Source organism: Gadus chalcogrammus, chromosome 15 (assembly GCF_026213295.1).
Source record: "Gadus chalcogrammus isolate NIFS_2021 chromosome 15, NIFS_Gcha_1.0, whole genome shotgun sequence".
NCBI lineage: Eukaryota > Metazoa > Chordata > Actinopteri > Gadiformes > Gadidae > Gadus > Gadus chalcogrammus.
In genome coordinates this window covers 17972164-17989320 of record NC_079426.1, presented here as the reverse complement: position 1 = coordinate 17989320, position 17157 = coordinate 17972164, and the positions used below count along the sequence as shown (strand labels likewise).

The following is a 17157-nucleotide window of genomic DNA, read 5'->3' as shown; positions in this document are numbered from 1 at the left end:
CACATGCACACGCATGCACACAAAAAGACGTACACATACACTGGCCAAATTATATATTCTTTCCTAACGATGACATCGACATCCCCTGATGAAACAAACAAAAGCGGGCCTTGCGGGTAGCATGGCATAACAGGATGGCTTTGTGACTTGTTTTTATGGGCTTCCGGACATCAATGGATGTCTGTGGCACCGAAAGGGGAGAGCTGGCGAGACCGTGCTGCATGGAGAAAAAACATTATTTATTTTAGTCCTTTCAATGGGGTGGTTGAAAAAAAGGCCATGTCCTTACACAAACTGATCCAGGCTGTCTGTGTTGTGTGGAAGGCGAACAAGGTGTGAATTTAAACCTTATTTCTTGTGATCTGAGAAGATATTTCGACCATATGCACTATCGAACATACTAGAGAGAGAGAGAGAGAGAGAGAGAGAGATGAGAGAGAGAGAGAGAGAGAGAGAGAGAGAGAGAGAGAGAGAGAGAGAGAGAGAGAGAGAGAGAGAGAGAGAGAGAGAGAGAGAGAGAGAGAGAGAGAGAGAGAGAGAGAGATCTCTCTTTCCTATGTGCTCTGCCAACATATTAACAATCCTCATCCGATGTGTGTTGCCTGTTGCCATAGGGACGGATCAGCGGTTTGACAGGGGTGATGGACTTCCGTGCTGCCGGCGCCAATTCCCACGTGCAGTTTGAGATCCTGGGGACGAGCTACAGCGAGACGTTCGGGAAGGACGTGAAACGGGTGAGTCCAGTGCACTGTATTTGTACGGCCTTTATTCACGGTTAAGCTGTCAAAGGGCCCGAAAACATTTACTGTGGAAAGGGGTCACAGTCCCCTCCAATGTCACACAATAACACGGGCGTGGCCATGACCGCAGCATGGAGCCTTTTCCCAGTTCCCCTCTGCCTAACAATTCATTTGGGAGACGAGGGTAACGACACCACCTCCACTTCCCTCCTCCTGGTTCTCTCCTTCTACAAGATGGCCGACAGGAAATCGTAAAGAGTAAACTGATAACGGAAAAGCTAAGCGAAGGGTTTGTCCCCCCCATGTCCCTGGTCTGCCCTTTTATGCTTCCTAGAGGTAGAATCCTAACCTCTATTCCTGCTCCCTAAAGACATAGACAGGCTCACACTGAACTCACACAATCCTGATTATTGTCTGCTAAATTTGAAAATAATTAATTACAATTACAATTAGCAGACGCTTTTATCCCAAGCGACTTACATCGGTTAATACACACATTGACACACAGACAGCAGAGTCATCCATGCTAGGCGACAGCTAGGACTCAGCTACTCATCCAATTTAATATTTTAAATATTACAATCATCAGGCCTGGCTGCATCAAAAAATATTTTGTAAGAATTTCCTATGAACCTGCTCTGTGAAATGAATCCCTCTCATCCACCTGTTAAAATGGATTGGTTTGGAATCTGTTCTGCAACATACAAGGAACAATTAGGGCTACACCCGTTCTTTCATATTATTAGTTTTAGCTATTATAGTTCAACTGTATTCATTATTATTCCTCTTTCCTTTTCATTCTCATCATCATTCTTCCATCTTCGAAGCCCCACTTTACAGTAAACGGTGGTACACCAGGGCAGTGTAACTACTATTGGTCAGTGTTACTATGTATGTGAACATAGCTGTAATACAAACCAGAATGAGTTGTCTTTTAAACTCACAAGGAACCCTGAGTGTGACGACGCTAGTGTTTGATGGACGGTGGGGAGAAGATCGCTCGTGAATATCACAATGAAGCTATCGCCCCGGAGGAAACCAGTCGCCGTAGCAACAGTCATGGTCATCACCAAGGGTCTCACTACTACCACTTTGTTGTCTCTCTTGTGTGTGCTTTTTACCACCGCATCTGTCTGTTGGCAATGTTTCTCCAAAGAGCAGGGGAGTCAAGTTAAACAGTGCCCTCTACTGGATCTTTTAGAATAAGGTGTACTTTCATCTGCCTGTCTTGATCTTGATGAGATTGCATTACATTGATTGGCATCGATATCTGTTTCAAAGTCAGGGATCTGAATGGATGGCGACATGTTGCAAGGTTAGTTTGTTTACCTTTTTGAAATGGTCATCATAATTAATACTGATTCAGTGTCTTTAAACGTCAAAGTGATTAAATAAGTGAGTTTGTTCATAAGTAATGCTGAGAAATCTCAGCAGAGCCCTCCTCTTTTAAATGTGTGTGTCAAAAGAACCAAGAGTATCACCTTTCAATCATTGTTTCTGCAAAACTCTCCCCTCATAAGATTGTGAGGCATTTGTTGTGGCAGCTGCCCTTATTCAGTCAGGGCCTGTGAGAGGAATGAAGAAGAATGGAGTCTCCTGGCAATCTTATGGTGCAGGGCTGACCAGAAGCACTAATGAAGATTTAATCACCACTCGCAGCTAACTGAAAATCCCCAAGCCGCTTCATCATCATGTGACCATTAGCATTAGCTAGAATATGAGACGACACCCCACACAAGGATCAGTACACATGGACACACACACATGCATGCGCACAATCAAGCACACACAAACACACACATGCACACAGAAACACATTCACACATGCATGCATGCAAGCAGGCACACTTAGAGACACAAAACACACACATAAACATGCATGCACACACAAACGCATGCACACAAAGTGCATGCACACACACACACCTGCACACATGCATACTTCTACAGCTCCCCAAAAACACATCCACACAACCCCTCACACACTCATATAAGAGCAGTTTATTTGCACATTCAACGTGCGTAAAAGTAACAGGCAGGAGAACTGTGTTGCTCTCCATCTTGGGCGTCAGATGAGCTGTAGGCTAGAGAGGCAGAGGCCATGGCCCTAACCTCCGGGACCTTGTGTCTGAAACCCATTAGCGGTAGAAGGGGAGAGTCAGGGGCCCGGTAATGGGACCAGCCAATTGGTTGTTGTTCTTGTTGTTCATTACACAATGATGTCGCCTGTGTGTGCGTCTCCTGTTTGTCCATCCAGCCCACGGAGCAGATAGATGGAATTACTATTGCACCAGCACTTCATCAGTAGGGTGGGTTTCACCCAATCTCACGGCGGTCTAAACCCAGCTCTCGCTCCCTGTTAGTGGGGGGAACAATCCAATGCTCGGTGGATTCTGTTTCTCAAAGTAAGCAAGAGCCGACGTCCAAGGATCAAAAAGTGGCGTCGCAATGATCGTTTGTCAGCCACAAGCCAGTTATCCCTGTGGTGACTCCTCTGACACCTACTGCTCTACCCCAAAACTTCAGACGGATGTGAGGCCGCACTTTCACACTGTGTCCTCATAGTGAAAATCAAGATCAAGCGGGCTTTGGCCCTTCTGCTCTCCTGCGATTAGTTCCCGTGCTATTCTTGAGCCTGTTTTCAACCTACCAGCGTTAGTTCAAACGTAGTCGAGTTATATCGTAAGAGTTGAGTAAGTCAGGGAGTCACATTACTAAATCAAAACGGGGTGCACCACCAAGCTAGTTCTCACGAAGCGCAGTTCCCGAATATTTACCGGTACTAACCCCTAGGCAGGTGTAAATAGTGGCGGTTAGTGACCAAGAGTATACAGCTTAATACAGAATATATATCATTAATGAAGGGGGGTTGGGGGGTTGTGACTAAAATGCATTGCCCTGATCCCAGTAGCGGGTGCTTGTTTCCATAAAGGAAAGTACATGAGTACAACTCAACATACAGTCAAGTCTGTCAGTTATAGGAATGGATCTCCTCCTGTCCGGACTGCTCAAGCTCCTCCTCAGTCACATGTTGTGTTTAGGGTTACGTTACGTTACGTGGAAGCAACAATGAACTGCTTAAGTTCATTGTACACGTTCTGAGTTTGTTAAATAAGGAACACGTAGTTGGGGCAGCCCGGACCTGGGCCTGTCTTGTGTTGAAGGAGTTTAGCTTGTTGATTTGTTTTACCACACATTGCTGCTATTAGGAGTAGGAACCAAAACTAGGTGGGACATCATGATAGTATTGGATCTCACCCCTAACATGTGGCAAAATAAGGCTATTCTACCGTCTGGGCTGGGCGGGAGGGGACTAGAGAGATTTTTTCCAATTCCATGGCTTCCTCTTCGTCCATTCCCCTCTTCATCTCTTCTCTTCATTTCTTTTCCCCCGTCTATTCAGGTTATTTTCTCTATCTCTCTCTCTATCTAGTGCTCTCTGGGGCTCTCGCTCGCTTTTGCTATCTCTCTCTTTCTCTCTCTCTCTCTCTCACTCACTCACTCACTCACTCCCTTTCTCTCACTATTTCTCTCTCTCTCTCTCTCTCTCTCTGTCTCTGTCTCTGTCTCTGTCTCTCTATCTGTCTCTCTCTGTCTCTCTGTCTCTCTCTTTATCTCACTCTCTCTCTCTCTCTCTCTCTTTATCTCACTCTTTCTATCTCTCTCTCTCTTTTTCTCACTCTTTCTATCTCTCTCTCTCCGTCTCTGTCATCGTTTATCCGTATTCGGCCCATTTTCTCCTTGGCCTGATGGCTCTCAGATGAGGCGTATTTTCGGTGAGCAGCAGTAATGAAGACTGAAATACCATTTCCTCGGTAGCTGCTGTGAGTTTTTCCATGTCCAAGGGCTGCGGTGGCGTGATCGATGCGGCTGTTTGTTTGTTGTTGTTTGTTGGTGGTCGGGTGGCCATGCTTAGGTTTCCTTGTTTACGGTTATTGATGTGTCGGCTTGTCTCTAACCTGCAGATATTGCTAATGACTTCCAGCCTCTACAAAGATTTCCATTTTAACGATCTGTGATTACTGCCTTTACAGAGTCAAGGATCATGCATAATGTTTGGTTTCATTTCAAAGAGAGTGAGATCACAAAGTTATATTTTAAATCACCTCAAAATAAATAATTATCATACCCTGATTTATTTGGATTTGGAAATTAATTGAGCGTTTTCCCCTAAGATATAGAGCACGAGTATAATAATGACAATAATGAAACATAACATTACATTTTGACATGATAAACTCGAAGATGGCAAAGGTGGAGCTTGTCCAATGAGTCTTAGTCAATGTTGACGTATGGTAGAAAAGTGGTTTATAGAAAGCAGGTTGCGCTGTCGTCAGACGTCACATTCGGTTTACTTGCTCAATGCGCTATTTGAGGGATTAGTTGTTTGCAAGAAAACATAAGAAAGGAAAAGCAAGAAAAGAGGAGGCGCCTTCTCAGTTGTAGACGGCCCTCTTTGAAACGTTGATTAAGTCTAGTCTAAAAATTATCGTATCCAATGTTTTTAACTAAAGCTTCCATATTGGGAATCAACAGAGCGGGGGAATAAGTGATTTGTGATCATTTTGAGTTGCAATTTCCGCGGAAATGATTTCAATCGGATTCCTCTGAGCTGCATCCTCTTCCAAGGAAGAGTGTCTCCCTCCGACTCAATCCCATCATCTTCCTCCTCCTCTTTACGCTCCATCTCTACTCATTTTCCCTTCAACTCTTGAATGTAATGTCCTCTACCCCCCTCCCCCCACCCTATATTTATCTGGTTCCTGTCGTCTTTATATCCTTAGACATAAAGCTCCCCCGTCTCTTGGTCTATCCGTCTCCTCCTGATAGTACATCTCTCTCACTGTCACTGTTTCCGTCTCTCTGCCTCCTTCTCCGTCCGTCAGTCTGTTCTTCGATCTGTTCAGCAGCCCTGTCCGTCTGTCTGTCTGTCTGTCTGTCTGTCTTACTAACAGCATGCGTGTACATTAGTTTTTCCGATCCGACTGTCCCTCTGTCAGTCCTTAAAGATCTCCTATTTGTTGCGTTTTTTTGAAGAAATTAGTCCAATCCTTGGTCGTTTTTAACTCACTATATTTGTTAAAGTAGGCTTATTTCGGTATGGTAACTTTGAAGCAAAAGGGAGGGAATTGTATCTAATGCGTATTGAGAATAATATCGTGCACTGCTTCGAGTCCCGGGCTTAGGCCCGGTCCTCTCGGCGGGGCTACCTATTCGTTCTGTCTTCTCAATCTGAATTCCGCACTGTGATCGTCAACTAGGCGTGGCCTATGTGAAGTGGGCGTGACTGCTGTGACATAATGGCTCCGCCATCCTCACCTGTCTAAAGGTGCTGCCATCTGTGACTGGAGTAGTTATTGCAGATTATGTTCGATCCTGCTTCCTAGTGGCTATGTGGGGGAAGCTTATGTGCTTAAAATACGTAACATATTATACTACTTTTCTGGTCTTAATTTCTTATTAATGACTCCTATAGAGCAACCTGACACGAATCACAGCCCAAAAAACGATGTAGATTTTCGGGAAACTCTTCCTCTCATCTGGGCGCTTTCAGGATTCTCTGTCAACACTCGGGGTTCTCCGCCCCCTCGCCCCCCTCCTGCCAACCCCACTCCGTTGTGATTGGTTTCCTGCCGGAAGAGCGTGTTGCAGCATTACCATATATGGAAAATCTGGATTGTTCTATGTAGATAAATCCCGGAAATTTGAACAAGTGAATCGCGACCGGCATCCCTAGTGTTTAGTGCTCTGCACAGCCAACCCAGACGGTCAGCAGGGAATACGTCTAAATGCATGTACGTCATTATTTGACACTTTACTATGGTTAAACATGACTATAAATCATTATAACAACATTTATTATAGGTCCTAAAAGTCAAAAAAGCATAATAGGTGCACTTTAAATCTGTTCATCAGCCGAGTCTTCCTGACCAACTGCCTGCTAGTTAGCATGTCGTGCTGTCTCTCTGCCCGTCTCATTGCCTCCTTGTATGTCTGTCCGTCCGTATGTCTGCCATCGACCAGACCACCTGCATATCCCCTTTTTCCCTTCCTGTCCTTTAAGTGGCCCTGTGTGTGTGCATGGGTGACAGACAATCAGGCAGGCTGGTGGCCCCCTCGCCGCTACATCAGTGCTGATAAGGCCCCGCTTTTGTTTCAGAGTCATTTAAAGCGCTGGTGGTTTATCGCCGCGCTTCAGGTGTGTGGAGATAAGCCCGGCGGCATCGCCCCAGCTCCTCTTCACAATGACGGGATGCAGAGTGTGTGTGTGTGTGTGTGTGTGTGTGTGTGTGTGTGTGTGTGTGTGTGTGTGTGTGTGTGTGTGTGTGTGTGTGTGTGTGTGTGTGTGTGTGTGTGTGTGTGTGTGTGTGTGTGTGTGTTTATGCTTGTGTGTGTGTGTGTTTATGCTTGTGTGTGTGTGCACGTGGGTGCATGTGCGTGCGTGTTTATGTGTATGTGTGTCAACATCAGTGTGTGGGTGTGGCTGTGTATTTGTGCATGTCACTGTGTGTGTGTGTGCGTGTGTGTGCGTGTGTGTGCGCGTGTCTGTGTCTGTCAATGCAATGCTTTTAGGAACATTGAGCCAAACCGTAAAACAGGCACAAACAACAAGCATACACATTTAGACTGCAACAACAGAAAACGTATTACCTGTGGACATACGAGTCGACTGCACGCACCATGTGATGCAATCAAATGCAATGAACCCCGAGCGAAGACTAAAAGAGTGAACGGAGTGAACAGACAGGAGGAGCAGCTTAGTCAATAGCTTCCTGCCTTGATTACCTCGTCAATGTGTTGGAGTCAGACGCAGGAGCAGTCACAACGCCTCATGTTCTTAGTATAAAAAGACAGGTTCGGTAGTTGAGGGAGTCTGCTTTTCTGTGCTTTGTTTTTTTATATTGATACACATAACACAAACGTTTTTTGTTTGTGTCTTAAGGAAACTGCCTTTGGCCTGTTTCTTTGCAGATGGCTGAGGTGTTGTGTGTGCTGTAAAGGCACTGATACTTGTTCTTGTTCATTTAAGACGCACATGTCACAAGATGAACAAAACTTGCCCTGTGGACACGTAATGCCCAGTGCATTAGTTGAATGTGTTTTCTCTTTCTTTCCTGTAGACCTCTGCAGTGAAATCCAAGTAGTTTGAGAAAGAACATTCATCGTTCGGTTTTCTTACCTCTTAACCTGGACTGTTTTAAATGCATATTATGCTTTCGAACAAGTAGAAATGTCCCTTTATTAAAGCAATAACACAGGCTTAAACACTTTGACATTGTTAAAAAAAACATCCACCATTGATTTCCTTTTCATTCAAGGATTAATTGTCTTGAAATGTGTCAAAGTCTACTCTATGGTTACTTAATTTGCTAACGACTGTTGTTTCAGGCTTCCCGCGATCTGCTCCAGTGGGCTATTTTCCAAGTTTGGGTAGTTTGGTATAGTTACAGATAATCTCAGTCGCTTTGGTACATTTCTCAGATCAGAATTGAAATTTGCAAAACAGTAAGTCCATTTCTCAAAACAATTCGTACAAATAGCAAAACACCATGTATTTCATGCAAATCCAAATCCTTGCCTGTTTCTTTGCAGATGGCTGAGGTGTTGTGTGTGCTGTAAAGGCACTGATACTTGTTCTTGTTCATTTAAGACGCACATGTCACAAGATGAACAAAACTTACCCTGTGGACACGTAATGCCCAGCGCATTAGTTGAATGTGTTTTCTCTTTCTTTCCTGTAGACCTCTGCAGTGAAATCCAAGTAGTTTGAGAAAGAACATTCATCGTTCGGTTTTCTTACCTCTTAACCTGGACTGTTTTAAATGCATATTATGCTTTCGAACAAGTAGAAATGTCCCTTTATTAAAGCAATAATACAGGCTTAAACACTTTGACATTGTTAAAAAAAACATCCACCATTGATTTCCTTTTCATTCAAGGATTACTTGTCTTGAAATGTGTCAAAGTCTACTCTATGGTTACTTAATTTGCTACCGGCTGTTGTTTCAGGCTTCACGCGATCTGCTCCAGTGGGCTATTTTCCAAGTTTGGGTAGTTTGGTATAGTTACAGATAATCTCAGTCGCTTTGGTACATTTCTCAGATCAGAATTGAAATTTGCAAAACAGCAAGTGCATTTCTCAAAACAATTCGTACAAATAGCAAAACACCATGGATTTCATGCAAATCCAAATCCTTGCCTGTTTCTTTGCAGATGGCTGAGGTGTTGTGTGTGCTGTAAAGGCACTGATACTTGTTCTTGTTCATTTAAGACGCACATGTCACAAGATGAACAAAACTTGCCCTGTGGACACGTAATGCCCAGCGCATTAGTTGAATGTGTTTTCTCTTTCTTTCCTGTAGACCTCTGCAGTGAAATCCAAGAAGTTTGAGAAAGAACATTCATCGTTCGGTTTTCTTACCTCTTAACCTGGACTGTTTTAAATGCATATTATGCTTTCGAACAAGTAGAAATGTCCCTTTATTAAAGCAATAATACAGGCTTAAACACTTTGACATTGTTAAAAAAAACATCCACCATTGATTTCCTTTTCATTCAAGGATTAATTGTCTTGAAATGTGTCAAAGTCTACTCTATGGTTACTTAATTTGCTACCGGCTGTTGTTTCAGGCTTCCCGCGATCTGCTCCAGTGGGCTATTTTCCAAGTTTGGGTAGTTTGGTATAGTTAGCCAGACTTACTTTCGCTATCCTCTCTCAACATAAGGAGCCAACATTCTGTAAATGGTACATTTATAAATTTGCAGTTTGGGAAGTCTGCTGTGATACAATATGTCACTCCGCCGATCAAAGTGTTGCAAAAGAATAATTTATAACATTCATAATTTACATTAATTCATAACACAAAGCTACTACTGAGGCTAATAAGTTGCTGTGCTAAAATAAACCATCTTACCTTCCATGAGCATGTGATTTGGAATGATTCCTCTTCCTGTTGTTGTTCTGATAGACAGACTTACACACGCACACACACAGACACACACAAACATACACACACGCAAGTACCATACACACACAAACACACACTTACTCTTTCATCATTATTTTGAGCACATTGCTTAAGATCTATTTACAGAAAGAGAATCTTTCATCTACACGCACACAAAACAAAAGGCCACACACACACACACACACACACACACACACACACACACACACACACACACACACACACACACACACACTACCACACCTTCATGGCCCATTATATGTTTAACTTTCCACCTTGTTTTTCCGACCTCAATGGAGGAAACACACTGGAGGACTTTGACTCATGATGCATCGGGCACTGCAGAATGGCTAGAAAGCAAGCAATGCATAATACAATATAAATATACCAATATAGCCCATTGGGTACTGCTGTACACACATGAGGGTGTGGGCTGGAGACAGCAGCCCTTGAAGGAGCCTCATGTCTGGCCAACATTGCTTGTCTTGTCAGCTTGACTCTGAAAGACCACTCCAGGTGACGTGTCAGCGCTCTCAGGAACTGTTTGTCCCGCCTCCAGCGCTGATTAAGAATTTAAAGACATGCTTCAGTTCTCTGATGTCAGACATAACTCAAGAAGTTGATGGTGTGGAATGGAAAGGTTTTTTCAGAAGTCTCAAGATGACTTAGGATTGAGTTGTATATCCTATGTGTGTGTGTGTGTGTGTGTGTGTGTGTGTGTGTGTGTGTGTGTGAGATTTATTTCACTTTGTTTTACGAATAGATTCATATCTTTAGAAAGGGTGTTTGCCCTTAATTTACTTTGATTTTTTAATTAATCTAATTATCGCAATCAAATGATTTGCCTATTCAGCCAAGTGTGCCATCATTAAGCAAAGGTTCATTAGTTAGGAATTAAATCAAGTTGACTTCCTCTATATGTTAAAAATGCAACGTGCCTTCACACAGCTTGCTAACATTCTGTAGGTGATGTCCTTTCCTCTTGATCTCCCAATACGATTTCACACAACATAACTTTCTTCTCTGCGTATTCTACTTTGTATTTTGTCAGTTCTTTGCTCCTTGTGTTGAGGATACGTCAGCATTTAATGTCATCTTTCAGTCATCCATTTAAATTCTCCTCTCTCTCACTGCAACCAGCGTCCTCACCACTGTTATCGTTGCCCTCAGTCAGCCAGCCGGTCAGAGCGTCTGCTTTGAAGGTCCTGATTATAGCATTTGAAATCCATATGCGGTTGCCATGAGAACCGCCGTTCACTTTTTAAATGTCCGCCCTCAGTACACATTTAAAGAGCTGCCTTTGGTTCCTTACTCCATTTAACTTTTATTATCAATTTGTTTGTTCCCTATTTATCTATCATTTACCATTGAGTCACTAAGATACGTATAGGCCACCTGATTAAAAAAGTCTTATGCAACTTACGATTGCAAGATTACTTATGAGCAAGTAGGAAATGTAGGCATCTAACTCAAGGACACTTATAGATTGTGGACGCCCTGGTTGAAATCTGGGTTAAAACTGGGCCCAATGGACTATCATCTCACTTCATAAAGACGGAAGAGTTTTTAAAACCCAAACCACATGAGCCTGTGACCTCCACCCCTGTCCTTCTCTGTTCCCCTCGTCACCGGGCTCCTCCCCCTTGTGACCCTGTTGTTTTCTCCTCCACAGCTGGCGACCTGGGACTCCACGAGGGGAATGAACGGCAGCCTGAAGGAGAATCGCATCGAGAGCAGCATGCAGGGGGTCACCCTCAAGGTGGTGACGCTGCTGGTGAGTCGGGGGCAGGGGGTGGTGGCGGTGGAGGTGTTGGTGGTGGGGGTTTGGATGCTAGTGGGGGTGGTGATGGTGGTGGTGGTGGAGGTGGGGGTAGTGGTGGAGGTGAGGGGTGGGGCAGGGGATGGGGGTGGTGGTGGGGGTAGGGGTGGTGCTTGGGGTGATGGGGTTGGTGCGGTGGGGGTGTTGGTGGTGGGAGGAGCCCACTGACAATTACAGTTAATCTCAGTCGCTTTGGTACATTTCTCAGATCAGAATTGAAATTTGCAAAACAGTAAGTGCATTTCTCAAAACAATTGTTACAAATAGCAAAACACCATGGATTTCATGCAAAAGCAAGTCTCTTGCTCAAAATCCTTAGTTTGTTTCTCAAAAGTAAATATCTGTGTCAAAGAACATGTCAGTGCCATGAAAATGACAAGTCCTTGTGTCATTGTGTACGGACAAGACAGTCAAATTGCTTAGTCATGTTGTCAATATAACAGTGTACTCTGGAGGGATGTTCTGATGTAAACCATGGCTAAAGTTTTGAAGACAATTATTGTAAATTCTAAGTTACACCTTAGTTTATGTGGGAGATTGATTGATGGACTGGACAAGATTCACATTTACGCTTTGACTGTTTGTACTGTAATTTGTTGACAGACCATGTCATTGCTAGAAATGTGAACATAGGAAAATCTCCTTAGGGTAAATGGTACATGCATTGCTGTAGGAATTACAGTGCAGTCATCCTACACCTCCTGACATTCCTGTCTGTTGGGCCACAAATTCTCAGACAATGTAACATTGTGTTGTGCTCCATTTATATATATACTTGCCAGTTCATGGTTCAGGGGATGCACCTTTGAGCTATTCCAGTAAACTGGTTGATCGTTGGTTGATCTAACACTTCACACATTTCCCTTCTTTAGAGAAAGTCAAGATTCACCCGGTAGCAATTTACCAATTCAGGACAGATTTAGAAAAAAAGTCTAATGGCGTAAAGAAATATGCTTGACATATTATGACAACTTTTTAACCATTTTGCATGTAAAGACTTATGCAAAGAACTAATGCCTAAAAGTTGTGGGGGTGAGACTATTCAATGGAGACCCATTAGAATACATTTTGATCAACATGACATAAGCAATTTATAATGTAGGAAAGAGCAGAGAATTGTACATAATCATTTGCATGAATGTACCAAAGCATTTGCAACTTGTTCAAATAAATGAGAAACTGCTTCTTTGATGTGCACAAACGACACAATGATGTGAAGATTGAACAGGTAGTTTTGAGAATTTCAATTCTGATCGGAGAAATGTACCAAAGCGACTGAGGAAAACTGTTATATCCCAGCCAGCAGGCAATTACCTCAGACTAAAAATAATGTTGTTGCGCGTCACCAGGGAAAATACCCCCTCATAAAACAAGAGATAATCATTTAGAAATGCTTAAAGAGGATGGTATGAGTGATGGATGTGGGCAGAGCCTCGCAAACATGGATGGATGGATGGACGGATGGATAGTAGATAAGATAAGAAGATAGATCGGACACATTTGCACGTATATATGCTTTTAGTGGTTTGAAGAGGCACTGCAACAAGGTACCAAACAATAAAGTGCTCGACATACATATGTAGCAAACATGTCAAGCCGATGAAATAGCGACACATGATCCTGAAACATTGTGTCTCCCCTGATGCACTTCGTCCTTGTCACAGTTTTTGGCCATTTCTGAGGATTTATAAAGTATTCCAGCTCACCTTTGAATCGACAGAGCACCGGCAAGCTATTAAATTCAACCTTTCATTGCCGCACCCTATCCTTGACTTTCGCAGTGCAAGAAGCCACCGTTTATGTCCCTGCTTTCCTTGCCCTTTCCCTTCTCCTCGAGCTCCTACCTCTCACGCGGTCTCACTCCCTCTCTCTCTGCCTCCTCCTTCTTACCCAACTCTTTCTTTTTATTCCGCGATGATACTCCCAACCCATTACAAACAAGCCATGGTTGGGTGCGTTACATTTAGAACGGGCTAGTTCAGACTGATGAGGCTAAGGCCGTTGCCATGGCACCAAATGTTACAGATCAACTGTCGCATGGAGGAAGAAAGGCTTCTTATTAAGACAGAGTTTGGCTGGGAGCACTTAAGGAATTATTAGTTTAGGTGTCACAGGAAACTTTTAAAGATGATGGACTTTCTGACATTTCAAAATCGAGTCTGCACAGGAATTATTGACCGCTGGTAAACGGCGTGTCTTTGATTAAGTACAGAGGCACAAATATAAAAGTATTGGCAAGCAGGTACTCCCCAACGCACGCAGTTATGATCGAAGTATCACGGATATAGTGCTTCATAATAAAAAATAGACAATCCGCTCCATTATCTCTATGCTGTAATCCCCGGAACCAGAGACAATAAACATCATTTCCGTACAACTAATTTGCGACTAATAGACGTCCAAACAGCTAACCCCCGTCCATCTTCTGGGTGACTTCATCGTGAACAGGAGCAGCCGTTCGTCATGGTGGCAGAGAACATCCTGGGTCAGCCCAAGAGGTACAAGGGCTTCTCCATCGACGTCCTGGACGCCCTGGCCAAGACGCTGGGCTTCAAGTACAACATCTACCAGGTCGGGGACGGCAAGTACGGCGTGGCGCTCGCCAATGGGTCATGGAACGGCATGATCGGAGAGCTCATCGGCAAGGTTAGACCCGGGATGACACTCCCAGTCACATTCCCCCCGCATCCCATCCGTCGTTTGCTCAGCAGCACTCATGCAATATTTGGGAATGTGGAAGGAGTTCTGTCAGCATAACCCCGATATGTAGAACGTGATCATAACCATGATATGTGTAGCATCATTTTTGTTTAAAAAAGGACTAGGGTTGCTATGTTATCCACATTTTTTTAACACATTAAGCCGATATGGATGTATTATAAACTAATGATAAAAGTTAACAGGCGAAAGCTTTGGCAGGTGTATTTTAGCAAAGTATTTATTTATGTTCCCTATATTCCCTGCTAATATAAGATCCTGGGACATGTAACAGCCATCAGTCAGCATCAGGCTGTAGCCTCGGTCAGGTGCAGTCTTATCGCTCAAACTGTGTGTCTGAGGGCCTCTGGGTTTAGGTGGGAATGACTGATGGTTGTATGTGCTCCATACATCTGACAGGATAAGTATCCACTGCTCTCATCACTACTGTTTGAACGCCCTGACAGACGTCACTTTCAGATATTAATGTGGAGGAAATACAAAATAAACCCAATTTTACTACCATATTACCATATTATTTGTACAGATAGGATCAGAATATATCGGGTATGTGTATGCAATGGTTTGAACCAAAAAAGTGAAAGTATTTTTTCAATATTTTTATAAAGCAGACTTAATAAAAGAATACAAACACAAAAGGGCATACGAAATGCAATGGTATATTGCATTTCATTTTATTCACTTATTATATAAGTTGCAGTTCATGTAACTAAATACATTTTAATAAACTTCTCTGAAGGAAATAGTTGTGGTTGTGTTCGGGGCTGGTTACCACCATGGATTTCGGGGGACCTTGTTAACATGCTAACAAGATGATCACCTAATAGCAGACATGTTGTGGGTTTCACTGTGTGCTGGATCAGCTGTCCCCTGACCCCAATATAGTAGACCTTAATGGGAAAGGTAATGGGCTAGCAGCACAGTAGTACACTGAGAGTTACTTTATACTGTGTCAACTGACCCCTGAGGCCTATTCTCTCCCCCTACTTCCTGTATAGCTACTTTACTCTTTCACTGAATTCCAATGGGGAGATTTGCTGAGCAGGAAACAATTTCCACTAAATTCTCAGACCGGGGCCGGGTCAGACACTCTGCCATGTGTTCGGTATTGGAGAACTACAGGAGGGTGTAAGACGGTATAAAAAACACATTTAAGAAGACACAAAAAAATTCACGACCCATCCATTTCCTCACAACACAAAACCTCGACCAACCACGACCACACCCCTGCACCGACCCAACCCTGACCCCTCTTGTCCTGCGTCTGTCCGCAGCGGGCCGACCTGGCCCTGTCGGCCATCACCATCACCCCGGAGAGGGAGAGCGTGGTGGACTTCAGCAAGCGCTACCTAGACTACTCGGTGGGCATCCTGATGCGCAGGACGGAGGAGAAGATCAACATCTTCTCCCTGCTGGCGCCCTTCGACCTGGCCGTGTGGGCCTGCATCGCCGCCGCCATCCCCGTGGTGGGCGTCATGATCTTCCTGCTGCGGCGGATCGCGGCCGTGCGGTCCCAGGGCAGCGCCTCGGCCGGTGGTGGTGTGGGTGGTGGTGGGGCTGGAGGTGGAGGCGCTCACCCAGCGGCCTCCATGTCCAACTCGCTGCAGAGCGCCATCTGGATCGTCTACGGGGCCTTCGTCCAACAAGGTGAGCGGCACTCTTTGGGGACGGGACGGGAAGGTCCGGGTTACTAGTTTTATTTTATTAAATGGCGGTTACGACGAAGCTGGCCTTTTGGTTTTGCTCATCTTCACTCGTATGGAACAGTAGGAAACACACACAACAGATGCATTCTTCCAAACCCCACACACACACACAAACTTGCTTGTTTGTGTGTGTGGGGCAATGATGTGATGCTTTCTTTGAACTACATGGCAAATAGCATGTGTGTGTGGTGTGTGTGTGTATGTGTGTGTGTGTGTGGGGGGCAATGATATCTAGTACTGTATACTTTATTTTAGTAGTTGAGGTTGGATGAAATCCAGTCCTTGGACTAAGCAGATTTTTACTGAGAAAAGAGACACGAGCCAACAAACACGGCAATGGCTGCACCCTTGGCTTTTGAACTGTGTCTGGGAATTGTTATGCCACAGTTCCTTCAAGTATCTTCAACTGCGATAAGTGTCTATATCAGTGACTGATACTGAAAAGGCCTTCGCACTACAGCGTTCATTGTTCTGTGAGCCGTGTGTTTAAGCCTGCCTCTCTTATTTAAAGGAGAGGTTGCATTCTCTTTGACTCCATGATTACTTTTCTCAATGCTTATTGGTCTTAATATCGACTGGTCTTGCTTCATTTAATCGCGTGTTGCATTTAGTTGGGTAACCCGAGTCTCTTTGATAGAGACTTCTGAAGTTCCGAATGTCGGAAGGAAATTCTATTTCCCTCGATGATTTCGTAATGATGTTATCACATCTGGCGTGGCTTTGTAGTACTGTAGATACGGACACATACGCAACCGCACGCACACAGATACGCACAGACGCACACACAAATAGCTGATATATGTTCAAACACAGCATGTCTATAATGTTATTGGAACACATGCTAGTCTGAGTTTCTTTTGTTATTTCGATACTGCTACTTTAAATTCTGGGGATGTGTGGGGGAAAATATTGTCTTAATGTCCTTGTCTCATCTAATTTCCAGGCGACCTTAACCTTTCCTCGTATCAAAGTCATTTCATAGGAGAATGAAAGCAGATAATGATGGATGCAGTGTTGTCGACTAGAAAGTTAGCGTTTCTTTTGGGCCATCCAAAGGGTACAGCTGCTCATGCCTTTATGCTTCCCGACGACTATATATTCATTACTTTTCACATTTCCTCCCAGCTTTTACTCTGACATTTGTATGGCTTCACGGTTGGAAACCGCAATGTATTCTGAGCCCCCCCCCCCATCCCTTCTCTCTT

At 44.0% G+C, this 17157-nt stretch overlaps 1 protein-coding gene across 1 annotated transcript in view; it reads left to right on the top strand.

The window, feature by feature from the left end:
• Nucleotides 1-17157, top strand: part of grid1a (glutamate receptor, ionotropic, delta 1a) — a 293648-nt gene that overhangs the window by 252269 nt on the left and 24222 nt on the right. The window contains exons 8-12 of the mRNA XM_056610046.1: nt 615-734; nt 11382-11483; nt 13977-14174; nt 15521-15767; nt 15816-15893. Coding sequence (XP_056466021.1) covers nt 615-734; nt 11382-11483; nt 13977-14174; nt 15521-15767; nt 15816-15893 — 745 coding nt within the window. The remainder of the gene's footprint in view (nt 1-614; nt 735-11381; nt 11484-13976; nt 14175-15520; nt 15768-15815; nt 15894-17157) is intronic.